The 22,081-nt window shown below is 38.1% G+C and overlaps 1 protein-coding gene across 1 annotated transcript in view; it reads right to left on the bottom strand.

Annotated features, from left to right (window-relative positions):
• Positions 1-22,081, bottom strand: part of LOC103152713 (calcium-dependent secretion activator 2-like) — a 220,452-nt gene that overhangs the window by 111,178 nt on the left and 87,193 nt on the right. Inside the window, exon 12 of the mRNA XM_016661313.1 lies at positions 3,446-3,582. Coding sequence (XP_016516799.1) covers positions 3,446-3,582 — 137 coding nt within the window. The remainder of the gene's footprint in view (positions 1-3,445; positions 3,583-22,081) is intronic.

The raw sequence follows: 22,081 nt of genomic DNA, 5'->3' as shown, positions 1-22,081 counted from the left end.
TTCTCAGTCAGCAGGTCAGTTTAAGTCCAGCCTGAAAACTCATTTATTCTCCCTGGCCTTCAACACCAGTTAAAGAGAAAAAGGTAAATGATGGAAGAAAATCACTGCAGCTAAATTTTAAAATTGTTTGGTTTTTATTCATGGTATTAACTTTTCAATTGGTATCTCTGCCAATTTTACATTTGTCTTTATTAGTTTTACTAAACTTAATTTCATTTCTATTTTGTCATTTATCTACCTGTGATGTTTGTTGTGAAGCACTTTGGTCAGCTGAGGCTGTTGTAAATGTGCTATATAGATAAACTTTGACTTGACTTATTTTGATGTGGGAAAAGCAAAAGACAAAATCTGAATCTGACATGTATCCACATAAACTGCCAACTTCTGTGCTGCGTCCCTGGTTTAACGTTGCCCCACATTTTAGTTCATTTGTTCAAATAACAGAGAGAACAGAAAATAAAGTCAGCTTATCAAAATTTCTGCCGGCGGTGAGCAATTGGATGTAAAGTCAATCATCCCTGGATTAGAACAGACCGACCAGCTAAAAACACACATCTCAGCTTTGTGTGCAACACTGAGGTAATTTGAGGAAGATCCTTACATAATGCTGAACATAGTTCATATCCAGAGAGCCTGGGATGTTCATGGTTCAGAGTCTGCTAAGTTACACACAACACAAAAGCCTTCAGTTTATTCTCTCCTTCCAAACTCTTATCTAGGATTAGTCCCCCTCCTCCCTTCTGTGTCTCCAGTGAGTCGGCACAGCAGTTGGGCCGTGTTCCCATTTGGAAAGTATTGATTAGAACATTTAACTCTTCAATCAGTGTGAGAGACCCCCCGCAGTTTAATAAACCAGCACACACACACACACACACACACACACACACACACACACACACACACACACACACACACACAGACTGAAAGCTTTTATGTCTCTTCAAAATGTTTTCGGATGTGTTTTAGCCTCAGCAGGAACGTCTCTTCCCCTTCAGCATTAAGCTCCTACAAGAAATGGGTGGCAAATGTAAAAATGATTTTAAATGACCAGCTCTAGTTATCTCTAAGTGAAAGTTTAAATTAGCTATCATGCACACATTGAGTCAGCCATATAAATTTAGTGTTGGGAGGATAGAAGCAATGACAGCAATAAGGCCTAGACAGCAGAAAGTCAAACCAGCATAAGGAAACATAATGTTTTCATCTATTTCTATACAGGCAACATGGTTTAATTAAAGTTGCATCTGGTTTACATTGGCAGTTTCAACAATGAAACAACTGAAATATTGTTAATTTTTCTTTTTTTATTGGTCTGATATAATATTCAAATCTTTGATGTGTTTTTGTTAGCTGGAAGCAGAAGGTGATCCTAAAAGAAAAAAAAGGCTTGAAACAGTCAGTGTGCAATTAATCTATGTAATATGCATGACTGAGTGATGGAGTTACCAAAATAGATACAATTTTCAATGGCATTCTAATTTATAAATGGATCTGTATTCCCCTGAATCCTGCAGAAAGAAAACATTTACCATTAATCCCAGAATTATTCACACCCCTGGCAGATTTAGGTTAAAGGCAATCTTTCAGTTAGACACGCATGTTTCTTCTTACTGGACATATTATTATTCTTTTGGGCTGAACCAGTTCAAAAAACTGGGCCAGACCAAACCAATCTCCAATTGAGATTTTGTGAAGAGGGCTAAAGTTTAGGCAGATGGTAAAGATGACTTTAAACCTCAAAAGCTTCAAACTCATCACCATGAAAAATCATCAAAAATAGAGTGGAAACATGTAAAAAGTGATCAGATCGACATAAACATAGCACAAACTGACGACTATATCTGTCAGAGAAGTATACACTGTGATTACCATGTGCTTTTCTTTAATCAGCAACATGACACTATGACGTAGAAGTTACATTTTGTGATTATGACATCTTGACTTAGCAGTTAACTAGTCAGACCATCATCAACGAACAGGAAGGTGAGTTTTATACAGGGCATGTTTTGTGATTGACTGTAGCTGTACCTAGACTACAGGTGTCAAACTCCAGTCCTGGAGGGCCGCTGCCCTGCAACCTTTAGATGAGCCTCTGCTGCACGGCATCATTAGCAAGGCTCTGGAGAAGTTATCTACACAAGAAGGAGGTAATTAAACCATTTCATTCCAGTGTTTTGTACTGGAATGTTTTGCCAGTCCTCCCCTGTTCTGCATCTAAAAACTGCAGGACAGGGGAGGACTGGAGTTTGACCCTCCTGTTCTAGACCCTGCTTTAAATACACTTTGGACGTATATCCATTCAGTTATCATAAGAAAAAAATTATTGACCTTTTTTGTCGAATCTTGTAGCGTATGCTGAACTGACAGTGTGTGCAGTACTATTAGTGATCAGTACTACTTACTGATCACTAATAGTACTGCGCATGCATGTGTAGTTTTTACTGCATAGAGTTTTGCTGCATACTGAGGAAGTCCTTCATTCATTTGATTATCCCTCTGTGTGGAGCAAATGTAATGTTTATGATATTAGAGAGTCACTAATTAAAGAAATACATCAACTCTGTGACAATTTATCATGCTGCTACTGTAAATTGTAGACTACTAAATGGCTGTATGCTCACTGACAAAATAGGCTAATCAACAACAAATAAATACAGTCCAGTTTGCTAGTATCTGGATGATTAGTGCTGTACCAGGCATCAACTGGAGCAACTGACAATTAGATGAGGGGATGAAGGGACATGTGTGGAGCATGTTTGTTCCTGTAAATTTGAATTGACAAGATTTAAGGCTTTTTTTACAGACCTTGAAGCAAGCAAGCTTTTCCAGTTGAATCACTAGTATGCATGTGTTTCATATTGCATCCAAAATGAATCTATCACATGCTTTATTTACAGTTTGGTTTTGTTTTGTAAATAAAATGATTTTATCCATTTGCAGAGAAGAAAAGTATTTTAGTAATCTGGTTTTTTTCACATAAAATGTCCACTTCATAGGTCCAAAATGATTTAGCTATGAAATTTAAATTTGAGCACAAATAGAATTTCAGTTACTTAAATGCATCGTCCAAAGGTCAGATTGGTATAATTTATTTTCTACTTCATATGAGTATTTATTAGGTCATGTAAATTGTCTAAATCACTGAGCAGATGTTTGACATTAATCAAGTGTACTTTGTACCTGCAGTCACCCAGTGAAACTGACAGCTGCCCTCTGTGAAATATTTTGAGCCTCGTCTAACATCACATTGTCATTAAGAGCAGTGATTCCCAACATGCAGGGATCCCATGTTTTAGATGTCTCTGTTCCAGCACACCTCATTCAAATGACTGCATGGCCTCCTCAGGTGCGGAAGCAAGGAAACACCTAAAATATGCAGGGCTGGGGTACCTGAGGACCAGGGATTGGAACCAGTGGCCTAAAGAACAGGTTCGAGGCAACATACCAGGCAGGAGAAGGAGTCATTCATGCGGTGCTGCAGAGTGTGTTTCTGTAAAATGGAGAACAGAGCAGCATGGTCAAAGCAACCCGGAGCTGCAGAAATTAAATCCTCCATTCCCTGACGCTGACAGGGATCCAGACCTGAAAAGCAAACACAAAGCAGGTCAGAATAGAATCTTCACTTTGTTCAACAACTAAAGTACTTTAGGTTTTTACATTTTAAACAGCAAAGTTAAAAAGAAAACTGTCCCAAAAGTGGCTCCAGTTTCAGTTCAAACATGATGCTTCAAAACTGTTTAGCAGCTGCTACTTGTAGTTCTTGGGTGTTAACTTTGACCTCAGAGGCTTACAGCTCGCCCTGCTCATTCACACAGATGTTTCAGTAGAATTGTTGTATACTGATTTTGTGAATAAGTTAAGCTTAGACAGGAATGAGGCGGGAGCTACTTCCAGACTTGTTGTTATAACTACTAACAATTATAATTACTACTATTTTTGTAACTTAGTCACAAGTAGCAAAGGTAATACAGAAACATTTTTCTGTGTCAGTAACAGTACATAATCCCCCAACTTCTTCTGTCAAATGTTGCACAGATCTGCTCATGGGTGCAGATATGGGTGCATAAACACACATATTTGTGCGCCACTCTGCAGCACTTCTTAGCAGGTGAAAGAAATCTGGTCCAATCAGCAGCACCCTGAACTCAGGTAATATAAGGAATCCACCAACCACATAGATGATTTTGCAACAGAGCTGAGGAAGGCAGACACAATCACCAAAGCAGCATTTCATGGGAAAAGGACTTAGTTGAAATGTAATTTGACTTTGGTTTTGCATTTGAGTAAAATAAAGGTAGAATTTATTGAAGGGACAGTTTGCACTGTTGCGTTTTACAGTTTGGTTCTATTAAATGCATATTTAAGTTATTTAATTAATGTAAAAATTTATATCCTGAGGGGAAAAAAAGTTTAATTCTAATTTAGGAAAATATGTTTGACCTCATGTAAGATTTGTTTAATTCAACCAAATAAAAGATTCAATCATATAATTCTTGAATCCATGGTTAAAACGGTGAAAGAAATACATGTCTGAAGTTAATCATGGAATTGATAATTAAGGTAAATTATTGACTTTAAACCAAAATGTCTAAAACCCATGTTTAAAAATTTGTATGTGTTTTGTAGGTTTTTCACCTCTTCATCGATTCCCGTTCACCAGTGTAAATAAAGATTGAGTGAAATCCTGAAGTCTCTTCAAGTTCTCCTTTTTCAAGTGTGGGAAGTCATGAAGTTGTAGAACACTTGACAGCTTTTTTACTTCCATTATCTCTTTCTCCAACAACAAAATACAGAAAATCCTTAAACAAAAAGGCCTGAACACTGGTACTCCACTATCACGGTCCCCATTCATCCCTTCACCCTCCACGCTGTCACAGTTCATGCTGAAATCTCAAACTAGATCTTTAAATCTAAAACCTCCACTTACACATTAACATTGTAAAGTAAAGTTTGCACAAATGTGCATCAGGGCCAAGAGAAATGCCTTTTTTCCAGACCAGTCCAGTAGCTTATTTTGAGGAGCCAGAACCATACCTGCCAGGTTTTTGTCTTCAAAACACAAGATATGTCACGGTCCAGGGGGAAGGGGTGGGAGACAAGAAAAGGGGTGTGGTGGGGGGAGAACATAACGTAATAGGACCGGGGGACTAACGTAAGAGCGGTGGGGGAATTGTATATCGTACCGTAAGACCTGGGAGAGCAACTAATGTGAGAGCAGGCAGCACAATCTGGGATATTTATGGTACAATAATAATTACATAAGTACGGCAGGAAAGGAGGTAAAACATTGTAGATTCCTGGACAAAATGGGAGACTCAACAGGTATGGACAGAACGACAGAAACCACAAAATAATCTAATTTTCTGTCTGTACTTGTCAGTGTTCCTGTCCCTTGAACATTTAGGCATGTTCCAGACGCAAACTACAATGTGTTTTTATGGGATGAGGCCAATAAAGCATAGAATTGTGAGAAATAAGGAAATAATACACAGCTTTCATGTCATATTTGGTGTTGTTTGAGACCACATTTTAACATAGACCACAGATGTACAAATATAAAAACGTTTGTTCAGAATCCCAATGATGTTAAACTCCATTTAATGGTTTCAGAATAGATAAAAGATTTAAATTTATCATTTAAATTTAGGATTTTAAGGAGCTGGCAAGTTTACTGTACCTTGTAAAAGTGCAAAGGGCATTGGCTTATTTTGACTAAACGAGCTTTTACTTTAATATAAATACAGAAACAAACCTTTATTTAACCTTTCAAATAAAATAACCATGTTTATTCATACAAAATAAACAATAAGAATGTAAACAGTGACAATTTTGAGTAATTATGCTCAAATTTCCATTAACATTCGCTCAAATATTTCAGAAATCTAAGAATCCAATCTCTGATGTCTATTTCTCTAAATGCAAAATAATCTACTCAAGTAAGTAATATTACTCAGGTACAAGAAAAAAGCACAGAGCAGTAAAACTACTCATATAGATAAATGTTCCCCCAACAAGTGACTCAAGTAAATGTAACCAGTGCTTCCCACTTTTCAACAGACTAACAAAATCAGTAGCCTAATCTTGTTAACAAGCTTATATTGACAGATGCTAGTCATCACTTAGCTAACATTATCTGTATCCAACAGCATTACTTGACTCTCTCTGTTAGTTTTGGGGGGGAAACTATGCAAAGTTCTTTGCCATTTGCTGCCATGATTCTAACTCACACCTGCTCTGCACAGGTGTAAAAACTGGCGCACGCAGCTTAGTGCCCATGCTGCTTTTAAAGGGGGCTCAGAGAAGCACGTTACAACTTGTTAACAATGAATAAAATAGTTGTAACAACTAAAAAAAAGTGTGGGGTACAGAGAACGGGAGCCCCTACTGTATGAAATCGAGATAGGAATAACAGAAAGTCGACCACTCTGAGGGATCCGGGGGAAAGGGTAGTGTGGACACAATTGACTCCCTGGGTGAGCAATGGCCCCCCCAATGCCCATCCATGCCACCGGGCCTGTCACTCGTTTAATCAGGAACACATACATAAACTTTATTAGGACAGACACATCTGCTGGGAAGCAGATGTGATGCTGCTCAGCGCATCTCACACATGCGTTGCGCAGCATGTGTGAGATGTAAATGGACGTACTGCACATAATTCTTTGTTCACAGATTTATCATTCTCACTGCAGGCTTAACAAGCATCTCCAAACACACGCCATATTTGCGGTTCACATTGAGCTGCACAAGCAGAACAACTGCTGTGGCTTCTAAACTTGATTCTGAAAGAGATCCAGCTGCGACCCCTCAACCAAATCAAGATGATCTTGTGTCAGATCACAGATAACTAGTTGATCTCACTTACTTTAAAGCGTAAAGAGTTTTCAGTGGAGGCTGTGGCAACGTGGCAAAGTCACAGCAGGTGATGCTGTTGCCATACGTGGAGTGACAAGCATCACTGTGATCAATCCTTGTCCAACCCTCGACAGGAATGCAGTCCAATATTTAGTGGGCATGGCTTAATTCCTCCACGGCACCCCCTAGATGATTTTGTTTTTGTAATTAAAATTTTCTTGATTTCCTGAATAATAGCACAAACAGGAACAGAGACAGAAAAGGCTGGTGTGTCGATCACATGGCATCCTAGTATAGTTCAAGATGTCATTTTCTACAGTGTTTTTACATTTTGAGGAAACACAGCGTCTCATTTGTAGATATTTTACTAAATTACCTTCCAAATCAAATGTGTGAGTTAGTTCATTGTAGGACATGAATTGGCCGTCTTTATACAAATCACCAATGGCGCATATGCTACATGAATGCTACTGCCTCCAAAACACAGGATAACCCATATGGCAGGATTATTCTAGAAAGACACATATTTCTCTACCTGATGTGGCAGCTTTAACAGTTTGTGTACCTTTGACCAAACTTTACAAGAATGAACATAGAATGGACTTGTTGTTTCAATCTTTTGGGATAATTTGTGTTTTGGGTCAAAAGGTGAATAAATATCACCATTTGAGCAGGTGTCAGTATTTAACCACTCCTGCTTGTTCTCACTTTGAAAGTAGCGCTGGATTACAAGTGCACATCCAGAACCTTTCCAATGTTTAATTAATTCAACCATCTCAAATGACAAGCAGTAGAGCTTAGTATCCGGAAGTTCTACACCACCTTTTTCCTTAGGATCATACAATTTTTCTACTTTTATTCTCACTCTTTTACTTCCCCACAAGAAACGTTAAATCAAATTTTCATACCTTTTAAAAATATTGAGTGTAATTATAATGGGAAGCCTCATAAGCACATAGCTAAACTGAGGGGCAGTAAACATTTTTATGACAGAAATCTACCTGAGTAAAGGAGGCACCCCTACCTTCTTCACATCAGACAAAATTGGTGTTAAACATTTGTGCCACTTTGGCTTTGAAGATATTATTGAAAGGTTAAAGGTCAAAGGTAAAATCCCCCCACCCCACCCCACTTTTATAAAATCAAACAAAATTGGTGTCAAACGTTTGTTCTGTTTTGTGCAACAAAAACTTTCGTTTGTACTGCTATCATTCACAAACCAAAATTTTTGCTGCACAAACCAGCCCAAATGTAGTCAAGTTGACTGACACCCATTTTGTCTGATTTGAAGAAGTTGAGGGGGCGACTTCACTCAGGTTATTAATCTTACCCCACAGTGTTAGTTTCATCTTCTCCCACTTTTCAAAGTTTATTTTAATATTTGAAAGCGCCGGGTTAAAATTATCGCTTCCAAATCCCTACTGAGTCTAATCCCAAGATATTTCACGCCTTCAGGTACCCACTTGAATTTAAAATCTTTGACCATGTGTGAATGACATATAGAGGATAATGGCATGGCTTCAGATTTAGTGCAATTTATTGAGTATTCTGACACCTTTGAATACATCTGTATAGTGTCCATTAGGTGTAGGAAAGATGTAAGCGGATGTGTTATAAGTGATAAAATATCGTCCGCATATAAAAGCAGTTTGTGTTCTTGTTGTCCCCATAATATCCCTATAATGTCCTTATTTATCGTAATGCTCACTGCCAAAGTTTCAATAAACATAATGAATAACAAGGGGCTCAGAGAACAACCCTGACAGGTGCCACATGATAAATTAAAAAAGGATGAGATAGTGCCATTAGTTATTACTGCAGCCTTTGGTTCTTTATACAGTATTTTGACCCATATAGTAAAAATTGGACCAAATCCAAAATTTGAGAGAGTTGAGAAGAGAAAGCTCCATTCTACTTTATCAAATGCTTTCTTCTCATCTAATGAGATGGCAGTGACTGGCTCAGTCATATCACGTGCAACAGTTTTCTAATGTTTCAGAGGAGGAATTGTTTTTCATAAAGCCTATTCTGATGAATAATATTGGGAAGGACATAGGTCTTAGTATTTTACAGTCCATGTTTAAGAAAATCATTTTCCAATAATTTTCGGGGTCTGTATTATCCATATCTTTTTTGGAATCAATGATATCAGAGCTTCATTAAAAGTAGGAGGCAGCTGTCCACTCTGAAAAATCTCTTGATACACCTTTTGTAATACTGGAATGTCTATATACACTACAGCAGTGTTTCCCAACCCTGGTCCTCAAGGCTCACTGACCTGCATGTTTTAGATGTTCCCCTGCTTCAACACAGCCCATTCAGATGACTTCAATTCAGCAAAACCCTGTTAATCAGCCATCAATTGAAATCATGTGTGCTGAAGCAGGGGAACATCTAAAACATGCAGGTCAGTGAGCCTTGAGGACCAGGGTTGGGAAACACTGCACTACAGTATTCTGACAGAAATCCATCACAACCAGGGGATTTCCCTACCTTCACCATGAGATTGCCTTCCTAATCTCCTCTTCTGTAATTGGTGCTTCCATTCACTCTGCATTCTCATGAGATAGCCTTGGTAGATTGAGTTTAGAGAGAAAATAATATCACTGTCTCTTTGGTTTGTCTCATCAGACACTGAGGATGTATATAATGTTTCATAATATTGCTTGGAGACACTATTTATACCCCCTAGAACATTTAATAAATCAGCTTTGACTGACAATTATGAAATTTAGTACACATGTACATCTTGACAAGAGGAAAAAAAAGTCTCTAGTAGTCATGGTCAAAACCTAACAGGAAGTCCACCATTTTAGATCAAAGCTGCTATTTTCTCTCTGTTAGACATGTATCTGAAGAAGCTCGTCCTAGAGCTCTTGAGATCCAGGCTTCAAAATCAGTCAGCACAGCCTTGGTCAAAAGTTATCAAAATCTTTTTCATACATCAAAGCATGTGGGTGTGGCCAAGCCTCAAATCTGACCATTTGCTATGAAACATCCCCACATAAACTCCCAGCTGCATCAAACTTTTTTGTGTCATCATAGACCAGAGCTCATCACATTCACATGGCCAATTGGTGACATCACTTCAGCCCCGCCTCCTTTCAACAGGAAGTCACCCGTTTTCCAACTGATTTTCTTCCTTTTACTCTATGGTTGATGGAGATTTCAACCTGTATTTAATGAAATACAACATGAGGGTAAATCCTTCTTTCTACACTAGCTGCTGGCAGGAGCATGTGGGTGTGGCTGAATAGCAAATTCTAATCCCTTGCTGTTTGCATTTGGTTGTCTCTAAATCATACATGCATCATCTGATTTGCACCAAACTTGATATGACTTGTTTACCTCTAAAGAGCCCAATAGCATTAAATTAAAATTTAGCTTCACTGTGGCCCCTAGGTTATTCCATCAGCTACATCTTCTTAAGACATCAACTGACCTGCACCAGATTTTTTTGTGCATCATCGGGGATCACTGCTGAACACATCAATGTGTATCGCCTAGTGGACGGGTGTGGAAATTGCGCTACAGCGTCGACGGTTGTGTTGCTGGAGCTCCCGCAGTTGCCATAAGGCCAGAGTAGCGCTGAGCTGCAAGGGCCTCCAACGCTGCTTGCAGCTTTAATTGTTCCTACTTTTCTAAGAAGTCCAGGATGATGTATTGTGTCAACAGATTCTCACCAGAGCTGTGGATTTTTGCAGCTCCTCCAGAGTTATCTGAACATGCTGCCATTGCCCGGTCTGGTTTTCACTGTATATTCACAAGTTGTATTTGGACTTAAGAGACAATACTTCGATCACACTTGAATGAATGACTGAATAGGGCATCCCCAGGAACTACAGATGATAACAAGAATTTGATGCTGACATTAGCATGTTAGGGAGGTAAAAAAAAAAAAAAAAAACAGCAGGCGAGGCGCATAGTATCCCGGCCTGAGTAAACCTGGGTCCCTTTCCAGTCCTTCAGGCCCTCTTGTTAATGGCCCCAACAAATGAAAAGCCTAACACTTCCCACTCTGTCATTATTGTGGGAGTACATTTGGACATGGGAAGTTTGTGAGTATGACACATGGCTCCACAAAAGACCATGAGTCACTGAAGAATGCCAGCGCCATGCCCACGCTTGCGACGCCTGCGGCCTGGTGCCGGGGAAAAGCATTAGTGATTGCTTTTTATTAACACTGCCATTTTGTTTTTGTTTGGATGTAGAGATGCCCACAAGGTCTCCCCTCCTGATTCCCCCATGCACTCATCCACCCAGACGCATTTCTGTGTGGCTTTTGTCCGATGGTAAAAAAAAAAAAAAAGGCAGCAAAAATGAAATCTTAACAATCAACTTCCAATCAAGAGTCATTTGCTTTTTTTCTAGTCTTTTCTCCAGACTCTCACTTTCTGCATACACTTGGCCTTCGATTCAAGTGGCCTAGTTTCACTTCATCCAATTCCAATGTAGGTTATTTTACATTTGTTACCATCAAATCCACGGGATTACCCTTAATGTAATTTAGAGAAAAGGCCAGGCGAAAGGAGGCGACTCTAAAGAAAACGAGACAAAGAGATATAGATTAGTGCTGATAATAAGAAGAGGAAAAAGGAGGGGACGTATTGATTGATGGACGAACAGCAGAAGAGTGTTGATGATCTGTGTCAAATCCAACTCTAAGAGGGGGAGGTGTGTGGGTGTGGATGCGAGTGTGTATACATGGACGCAGTTGGGGCAAAAATATTCTGAAGCAGTAATGGCTCAAGTATGAGAAGAAGTCACTGATCCTGACAGAGTTGATGAATTTGGTTCATGCTGTTTGTTGCCCCCCCACCCAGCACACACACACACACACACACACACACACACCCTGTTCATATTTTCCAAACAGTTTATTGTGGATTTAAAGCTTTAGGCTACACGTTTAGTTTGTCACTTCCTTTCCTCATTTCAGGTTATTGTTATCTCGCTGACCTATTTGCAATTTTGTGTCACACATTGCTGATATTTAATTTCCCATGTCTATATAACTGTGTGAAACTTGTATACCATAACCATCATGTTGTCTGGTCCATCCTATGAAACATAAGATTGTTTATTTAGCAATCACAGTTCATCATAAGCCACTGTGTTGGATTTTGAATGAAACCTGAAATCATGGTAATGTGTCTGACTCAGCAAATCATTCACATAGGCAGAAATGCTTACGAATAGAGAAAGGCAAAAAAAAACTTTGCTAAGGCCACATCAGTGAACTTTGTACTAAAAGAGTAAATGTTTTCTGTCAGTTTTCAGAAATGGGAACCCTTCAGCCACTCTGATGGTAGGACCGGCCACTAGGCAGCAGCTCCGGAAGGAAAAAGGTTGTCGTTATCCATTTTAACAATGTCTATTGGTTCCCTTGGAAATAAAAACTCGTACATAAATCAATGAAATCACCCCAAATATGGCATATTATCTGCTCATTTCATAACCTGCTTTGGCACAAGGCGCAAATCATATGTTACATTCTGTGTATATATTGTTCTTGTGAGGATTTTTAAAAATATCAAGTGCTTTTAATTTTTCTTCTTCCAACTTTTCTCTGAGTATTTTTTTTTCTTTTTTTCCAATAAAGGTGTTTTATTTTCTGTAGGGCTGTATTAAAAGGATGTTAGAGTTTTTAATGTCTTGTTCTAAGCTAGGAGTTGCCACAAAATTCCACTGTAGTTTAATAATGACGACAAAGATGTCTTTAATGCATAATAAATGTCTGTTCTGTGTTAACAGCTGATGGAGGAAGGCAAAGAGTACTGGCAGCCGAGGAGGTGGCATTCTGGGAGGATGGCAGCTATGAAGGGGTGTCAGGATGGACTGTGAGGGGTTGGAGTCCCAAAGTTCCCCCAGCCAGGAGCTCAGTGACCTCAGGTCTACATTACAGGAGAGTCGCCGGGCCTGTCCTGAACACAGCGCAATGTTGGCTCATGTTTGGACAAAGAGCAACAGTCAAATGGTCCAGAAGTGGAAAAGCATTTTGTCTTAATATTGTGTGTAGACACTAAAAAGTAAAATACAATTAAAAAAAATTCTGTGCCTCATTGATGTTTCTCATATCTGACCGTGTTGCATATAAGCAATATTATATGAATATATTTTAGTACAGCACTGACTGAATTCAAATATGGTATGTATATATAATAATGATTGGGGCGGGGTTTATTTATAAAAATATATGTACTGGCCAATGGGGACACATCAACCAACAAGACAACATGTGAGTGACGAATTGTGATATTTTTTTTCTTCCAATGACTGAGAATCCACGTTGGTCTATTCATATGCTAAGTTGAGTCGGTAACTCCTCCTGCCAGCCCGGCCCCCTGCACCTCCATCTCCTGCTTGTGGGATTCCAAAATGGACAGCTTTCAACTTCAGCAAAGAAAATGCACTGCCCAATAATCTGTTGCTCAGGATCTGAGCTTGCCTCAGTATACAGGGTCCAATACACCACCTTTCATGCAATGAAAGTTTTGAAACTTAAGACAATATTCACATTTCTATTGTACTCAAACTTGTACAATTAAGATAGTTACTTATATTGTCAATCAAAGAAATAGAAATGACTGGATGGCTTTTGATTGTAAGAAAAGTATCGTGCTTAGTTGGCCATATTAAAAGACTTCCTGGTGGATTGCTTCCTTTTTTTCAATTTCAACTAAATTACCTGCAAAGCTCCACCCCCAAGTGCTCTGGGAGTGCAGGACTACATTATTTTAAGATATATATATTTTAAACATCATCATTGTGAAGGTGTGGCAGTGAGCCACAGTAAAGTACATGTGGATGAAAACAACATTGAACACTAGGAGCATTTAATATAAAAACTGGATTTGGTGTTATTTAAACAAAGAAGCTCAGATTCTTCAAAAACTATTAAGAATGACTAAGGATGATGTGTTCCTCTAGTATGAGCAATTTAGCCAGGAATATCAAAGTATTCTGGAAGTCACAGATATTTGTGTTAAACACAAACTTGTGAACATATGGCCATACATAGTGTATGAAATGTTGAGAACAATTTAAAGTAAGCAAAAAATATTTTTAGCTTATTTGGATGAACTTGTAATTTTTAAAAATTTGGAGGTCAGAAGAAACATTTTTCACATTTTTGCATATGAGCCCCCCACCCTTCAGCCAACCATGACCATATTGAATATATGAGTAGCGACGTTGGTCCTGAACCAGGATACCAAACAAAAGTTGCAAAACGTTTCAGGGGGTAGGCTGCAGTACGAGTTTCAGTGGAGAAGCATAAGAAGAAGAAGAATGAGTAAAGAATAAAAATAAGTCTTGCTTTGGCTGACCGCTTGCTCCCGTTGGCTTTAAATAATTAGATATATTCAATTACATATATTTAAGTAGATGACATAAAGTAACCTTAAAACTTTCTAAAGTGTCCACTCTCCTAAAATTAATGGCACAAAGCTAAATGCAGCAATGAGCTACATTTGCATACATAACCCTGTTGTTCTGGACTCAAATGGGATTGTTTAAACAGCAAAACAATACATTCTTCTTGTTCAATTTTAATACCAAGAAGTTAACTTTCTTGGTATTAAAATTATATTATTGACAACTGGTAAATAGATTAAGAACTTATTTTTCTATCTCAATCAAGATTTAAAAGGGAATCCCCAAAATAATGTTTTGTCTTTTATTGTGAAATTTTTATTTGGAATACATAAAGTTGTGAATTTTTCAAAACTAATTCTTTGATTAGCTCAGCGCTTCTTCACTAACTAAACCTTTCAATAAAATCCTTGGTCTCTAAGCATTCATAATTCATTTTAATGGTTGTAATTTTTTTACCTTTGAAGACCATAACTTGCCACAATATTATCCAGTTTTTTAACATCCTTGCTTTCATTATCTGGGAGCAGGAGAAGATGTCTGCAAAATCTTCAGTAATACAAGTTCAGCTACATAATTGCCAATTAATGTATTTGTAAAGCTACACCCAGAAGAAAACATGCAGAGACTTGAATGTTTTTCAGGTCTCTGAAAAACAGAGACCTGTTACAATGGATGACAATAGTCATCCATTGTAAAGGATGACTATTGTAATCCTTTACAATCAAAAAGTTTTAAAATGCAGTTAAAAGCTTTCAGTTGATCCAAAACAATGCAGCAATAAAATACAAACGATTTATCATATTTCTCCTATTTTAGCTTCTCCTCCTACACTCCTTGTTAAATCTGCAACAGAATTTAAAAGCAATCCTCTTACATTTTTTAGTTTTAAAATATAACAAAACTCAGTTCATTTTTTTTCCATCTTGTGATTTTGTTCAGATTCTGTATGGGAGTCTATGTGTGTGTGAGGGGGAGGTGGAATGGTGGCTTTCTCTGCTCAATGTTTCCATATCCATGCAGTCTGGGCTTCATTGGCATCGTCACAGCAACAGTCACATCTATGTGACATCCTCCTCTGAACCACAGCAGCAGCCACTGATGGCAGGTTATTGATGCAGAGCAGGAGGAAGGAGAGGACAGGGAGCGTTTCAGAAGCAGGTGCAAAATGCTGAAAGATCTGACATGATCTGCCTGTCAGACCTAAACAGCTCTGATGATGTCAGGGCCAAGATGAAGATGCGGGCAGACAAATCTATCAGCATCATTCTGGCTGAGCAGGGATTCTCTTCATGAGTGCACAAATAGACAAAGTGAACCGACAGAAAAGTTTCAAAAGGCCACATGAATGCATCCTCAGCTGCCGAGAGTCTGAGAGGTTGAGAGGGATGGACAGCTTTTATGTTCTGCCTCAGGGCCACCTGCTTCTTCTAAAATAAAAAACATCACACCAATGACAAGAGGGCCACACCTGAAAACACATGGGGAGCCAGACTTTCTGAATCTAGTGACACTGAATACCGATCAAAGCTCCGGCCTTTGAGAGAAACTTGATCAGACTCAAGCATTGCTGAAGGCTCTGATGAAAGCTTGACTGGCCTTTGCAGGTTGTTTCAGTGCTCAACCATTTCATTATTTTTCCTGTTCAAAAATGTAGTTGCTGAAATTTCCCTGCAAAATTAAGTCGCAACAGTTTCTCTTATAATGTTCTCATTAAAAAAAAACAAAAAACAAAAACACATTGCTGACATTTCTGATACTGTCACAATTAAAAATCTAAAATGACACCTACAATTTTTCTATCATAAATGCTCATGATTCGACTCAACTTGGTCAATCTGATCAAAAAACCTGTTTGGTTGTATCTAACATGGCAGCTAAAAAGGGGTCAGTTGTTCCAGGCCCAAGGCACAAATTATGGTCAAGAACAGTTACAAATTTTGTTAACACTTTATTTGACAGGGTGTGCATAAGGCTGACATGACACTGTCATAAACATGACATAACACCTGTTCAATGCTCTAAAGGTTGCATTGAAAGTCCATTAAAAGTGCCATTTTTGCATTGAAGTGTAATTATTTACAAAGTAACGCAAATTTGGCACTTAATGAACTTTTAATGCAATGTTTAAAGCAACTTTGCACTAAAAGTGTCATTATTTAGAATGAATCCAACAGCAATCTGTTCAAGATTTCCCCTTAAACACATTTCTATATTCTTTGGATATAAAGACACTAAAAACCCCCACAAAGAACCCTTTCTTAAAAAATACAATTATAACTTGGCATGCAGCAAGTTGACCGTCCAGAGCGATCACAATTCACCCCTATCTGGGGTAATGAAAGGTTCACCCCAGGGAAAAATGATGGAGGATTTAAACTATGGAAAACCAAAGGCATTCAGAAAATTAAAGATCTATATGCCGTTGGCATGTTGCTTACTTTCGATCAGTTATGTAAGAAGTATTTAATACCCCCAAAACATTTTTTAATACTTGCAATTGAAAAACTATATGTCATCAAAACTGAAACGAATAGTGGACATTCCACCCTTTACAAAAATAGAAGATTTGTGTGTTGGGGACTTAAAAGGGAAAGGTTTTCTTTCTGTGTTCTATAATTTGCTGATGCTTTCCTCTAAGGATTCAGCAATAGATAAGTTAGACGCCTGGAGAAGAGATGACTGGAATCAGGCCTGTTTAAAAGCACAAAAGCAAACAATAAACACACGACTTAAACTTCTGCAATAAAAATGGCTCATGAGAACCTATATTACACCAGTTAGGCTTCATCATATGTCCAGTGATATTCCAGATACTTGCACTAAATGCTTATTTGAAAAAGGAACTCTTCTCCATTGTCTGTGGGAATGTCTTAAAATTCAGAAGTTTTGGAAGGATAACGTTATTAGGTGTCTATCTGAATTGTTTAAGGTGAAAATCCCATTAGAGGTTAAAATCTGTGTTCTAGGAATATACCCAGTGGAATTTAAACAATCACAGATTAAAACTAAATTGATAGACTATGGACTTCTTCAAGCCAGAAGATCTATTGCATTATGCTGGAGGAGCATGGACGGCGCCCTCTATGGGACTCTAGAAGAAAGAAATTGCAAATTCGCTCGGACTGGAAAAACTAACATACATCACCAAGGGTAAACAGGGGGACTTTGAGAACCTGTGGGAGCCATAGATGAGGATCATAGGGACTGAAGGCGGAGCTTAATGATGAGTGTCTTGATGACAGTGTCCATTTATATACTGTCTTGTTATTTTTCTCTGTTTTAATTTAAGTGTTTTGTATTTTTTTGGAACTAAACAAATGCAGGTTTGAATGGTGAGTGCGTGAGTGAATGTAAGCGTGTATAAGTACATGTTTAAAATGTTAAGTTTGTTGTTTGTAAGTTTATGTCCTAAAAGAGAAAATTCAATAAAATATATTTTAAAAAAACAACAAAAAAAACTCGTCTATCCTTAAAATTTCTAATATAAAGAAGAACTCTCAGAAAAAATGTGTTTGTCCCATAATACAAATTTATTTGTAAATACACAAATTAACGGAAATAAGTGGAAATTAATAGTTTTAGGTGAGACGTTTGCTGGTGAATACCTGAGCATAATGAGAAATGCATACAATGATCTTATGTGGCTCAGTTCAACATTTGGCATTATTTTAATGTGTGTGTAATCTGAATCCAATCTTAAACACAACAATGAAAGATGTAGACTTCTGATGAGGCACCAAGCAAATCTTACCAGGCTATTCCCTTAACAATCTGTGTGTGTGTGTGTGTGTGTGTGTGTGTGTGTGTGTGTGTGTGTGTGTGTGTGTGTGTGTGTGTGTGTGTGTGCACATGTAGTCAGAGTTATTACGCCATAATATTTCATGCTGATAAGCATACACCTATAGGTTTTACAAAGAGGAGGAGGGTTTCACAGAAACAACAATTATTCCAGTGAATGACTTTCTGTCAAACCCAATAAGCACTGATATAAAGAACAGCAACTAGCACCCAGTTAGGAGCTATTTAAGGGACACCACCTATTTCCTGCTCCAAACAGCATGTCAGCACTTCTCTCCACTGAAGTGGAGATCTCTTCTATTAAACACTAATGAGTGGTGGTGAGAAAGGAAAGCTATTACAGCAAATTACACACATACAGCAATAATCAGCTCTCAGCGTGAAACTCCCATGCAGCCAGGCGTAGCTTGGCAGGAGGCTAGATTTCAAACAAAGTCTACTGCAAACACAGAATAAAGAAAATAATTTGCAAATAATGTGCATGGGTGAGAAAAAGAGGGTCAAATAAAAAAGTAGGAAATAAAGGCTAATAAAGAAAAGACAAACAAAAAAAGGAAATTAATTGGAGATATTGGAAATATCGATGGGAAGCACCACAGTTTCTGGTCACAGATTAAGTATAATTTATATGCACAGCAGAAAGAATATTAAAAAGGAGTGTAATAATAGGAAGAGAAAATAAGATGTTGTCTGAAAAGGGAGTCATTCAAGAGTAAAAAATGACAAACTGGTCAAAAACTGTCAGAAAAAAACAGCTTTAAGATGAGATTTAACATGTCCTCAGAAAAAGATAAAGTTATGAGTATGAAGACAAATTGTCTAGAGTTTTGAGATTCAGAGGGAGGGAAGAAAAGTTTGGAAGAATAAAATGTTGCTTGTATGGAACACTAAAGAATACTTTTCACTTTTCAAGGGAAAAGGTCGCGCTAGACTTGTTTTTATTGTCCGTCATTTTGATTGCGTCAAAAATATTGTCATTATCGAATTTTTATCCATCAATTTTTAAATTATATTAATCTGGGCTATTCTGTTGCATTACATTTTTATGCAGTTTAACAAGTTTAACAGAGAATCCAGATCACACATTAATCAAGCAGAGGAACACGTGTAACTTTTTCTCTGCAGTGATAAAAACCATCGACAGAATGGAATTAAACGCTCCAAAGCGTTTAATTCAAGATGCGTTTAGTTCAGTATCCATGTCAGAGATGATATTCAGAATGGATTTTTTTTCATTGATTGATTTGGTTTCATCAGCAATGCACTCGTAAAGTTGAAAATGTCTGCACTAAGTATAGTCTGAGGTGTGAATTGTAGTCTGTCAAAATGACAGACTGGCTTTTTCTATCGATCTCAAAAGCAAATACTGGTCAATGCAACCCCGGGTTTTGGTATTGATTTGATCCCATGTATGTTAAAATCTTAATGTCTGAATTTATGAAGAGGACACAGTAATGTTCATACATGCCAAAATCATCAAATAATTTTTCACAATGTCACATCAGCATTAAATCAACTACAGGACTTTCCTCTTATTGAATACTATAAAAAGGTGGAGTCTAGTGTTTTTCAAATAACTAGAAGTTGTAATTCCAATTTCATTGTGAGAAGAGAGAAACTCGCACATGTTGCTGAATTCAATTATCTCTCTTATTCTGGACTCCAAAAAACTTTAAAGAACTATCAAATTTATGTTAAAAATTTTAAACCAATAAGACCATATTTGAAAGTTTGAGTTAAGTAGCTTAATTCTAGAATTGTCTGTACAAAAGTTTCACAATCAATGCAGATCAATAGAGAAAATGCTCAGTACCATTTTTATTACTTCTGCAACATTTTTGGAGACAGTTATTTCAATTAAAGATCACGAAACATTATCAATCATAGTTTGACAATATTATCTCAACCACTGCTTAAATTAAGACAAAACCAATTAGATGAAAGTAGTTCAGTCCACATTTAGAAAATGTATATATTAGAGTGACTTTTCTGTTTTGCTACAGATAAGTTAATAGTCATGGTTGTCATGCATAACTGCCCTCATAAGCCTTTATATCAAAACTGTAATAAAAAATCAATTCAAAATTAAAAAATAGTCCTCAAAGAGTTATTGTAGATATTGATACCCGTTACGGAAGCAGTCTGTGTGGCAGGGAATTTGAACAAGTCTCTGACTGAAGACACTCTGTTTTCCCAAGACATTCTCATGAAGAGAATAGTCATGGTTGTCCATAATTTTCTTGACCTTATGAAGAATCCTTCTCTGTATAGTTATCTCCAGAGGTTCCACTGCTGTCCTCAGAACAGAACCACAACAGAAACAGACTTCTTTATCAGGTTGTAGAACCTTGTTAAGTCCCTGGTTCTGATGCTGCTGCTCTGTCCCGTCTTATAGACGCTTCAGTGTTGCATCTCCAGTCCAGTCTGTTGTCTAGATGAACACAGAGGTATTTATATATTGATATGTCAAGGTGTTGCTGAATATCTGGTTAGATACACAGTCCTTCAGCATAAACTGTGGTCTGTGAAGTAGTCATAGATCCAGTTGACTGTTGAGGCCTCCATCTGTGTCTTCTGAAGTTTCTCACAGAGGAGATCAGGCTGAATTGTGCTAAATGCACAGGAGAAATAAAAGAACATGATCCTCACAGTGCTGCCTGCTTTGTCCAGATGATGGTGAGTTTGTTGATGGCATCATCAACTATGATGAGCAAACTGCAGAGGGTCCTAATATGTGCTTGTCTGCTTACTCAGGTTGGCCAGCAGGAGTTTTTCCAAGACCTTAAAGATATGCGTTGTCAGGGCAATAGGTCTACAGTCCTTAATAACTGATGGGTGAGTTTTCTTCAATACAGGAACCAGGCAGGATGTCTTCCAGAACACTGGAAATATCTCTTTGGTCAGGCTAAGGTTGAACAGATGTTGCAGAATCTGAGACTCTGGGGCTGACACAATCTGGACCTGCAGCCTTGTTCCAGTTCAGTCTCTCCAGCTGCCTCTTCACCTGACTTCTACACACAGAGAAGAGGGAGGGAGAGGCAAAAGGAGCGGCAGCGTCTCCTGATTTGGTTGAAGACAAACTTGTGGAAGCAGAAGAAACCATGACTGAGGTGGAAGATGGAACATTTAGGGTCTGACAGGAAAGCAGTGGGTCAGAGGAAGGTGGAATGTCTGTGTGGATGAAGACAGGAGAGGATGATGATGATGATGATGAGTTTGTTCCTGAACTGAGCCTGTTGAAAATGCATTCAGCTCATTTGCTCTGTCCAGACTTCCATCTTCCTGATCCTCCTTTTGCTTGAAGCCTGTGACCTTCTTCATCCCTGATCACACATCTCTGATATCGTTCCTCTGCAGTTTATTTTACTTCTTCCTGTACTTCTCCTTGCTGTCTTTAATATTTACTTTGAGCTGCTTCTGCATACTCTTAAATAATTCCCGATCTCATTCCCTAAAGCCTCTTTTTTCTTGTTTAACAGTTCCTTTAGTTCACTGGTGATCAATCATTTCATGCATTATTTGGGAAGCATCTCACTGGTGGGGACGGTGATCTCCTCACAGATGTTTGTATAGTCAGTCACACTCAGTCATGCCAAAGAGCAATCTAATCAGTTGCTTCAAAACAACCTTGTAGGGCTTCTTCTGGTTCCTGTGACCACTTCCTGAAGTCATCTTCCTAGCAGGTAGTCTCTTCACAAGGGGTTCATATTAAGAACAGAGATAAACAAGATTATGATCCGATTTCCCCAGAGGAGGTCTTGGTTTGGAGACATATGCATCCTTGACATTAGGATACAACAGATCCAATGTCTTGTATTCTCAAGAGCAGCAGCTGAAGAACTGGTGAAACATTGGCAGTGGAGAAGAGGCGTGATTGAAATCACCAGATATTGCCTCAAATACATTGGAGTGTTCTGTCTGTATCCTAGCAACAATAGAACTGATGAAATCACATGTATTATCAGCAACAATGGAGGGCGGAAAGTAAACAGCTGCCAAAAGAACACTGGTGAATTCTCTTGGTAAATAATATGGCTGGAGACATGCGAGG

This window comes from Poecilia formosa, unplaced genomic scaffold (genome assembly GCF_000485575.1).
Source record: "Poecilia formosa unplaced genomic scaffold, Poecilia_formosa-5.1.2 Scaffold323, whole genome shotgun sequence".
Classification (NCBI taxonomy): Eukaryota; Metazoa; Chordata; class Actinopteri; order Cyprinodontiformes; family Poeciliidae; genus Poecilia; species Poecilia formosa.
Note: the sequence above shows the minus strand (reverse complement) of the source record. Positions and strands in the feature narration are given on the sequence as shown.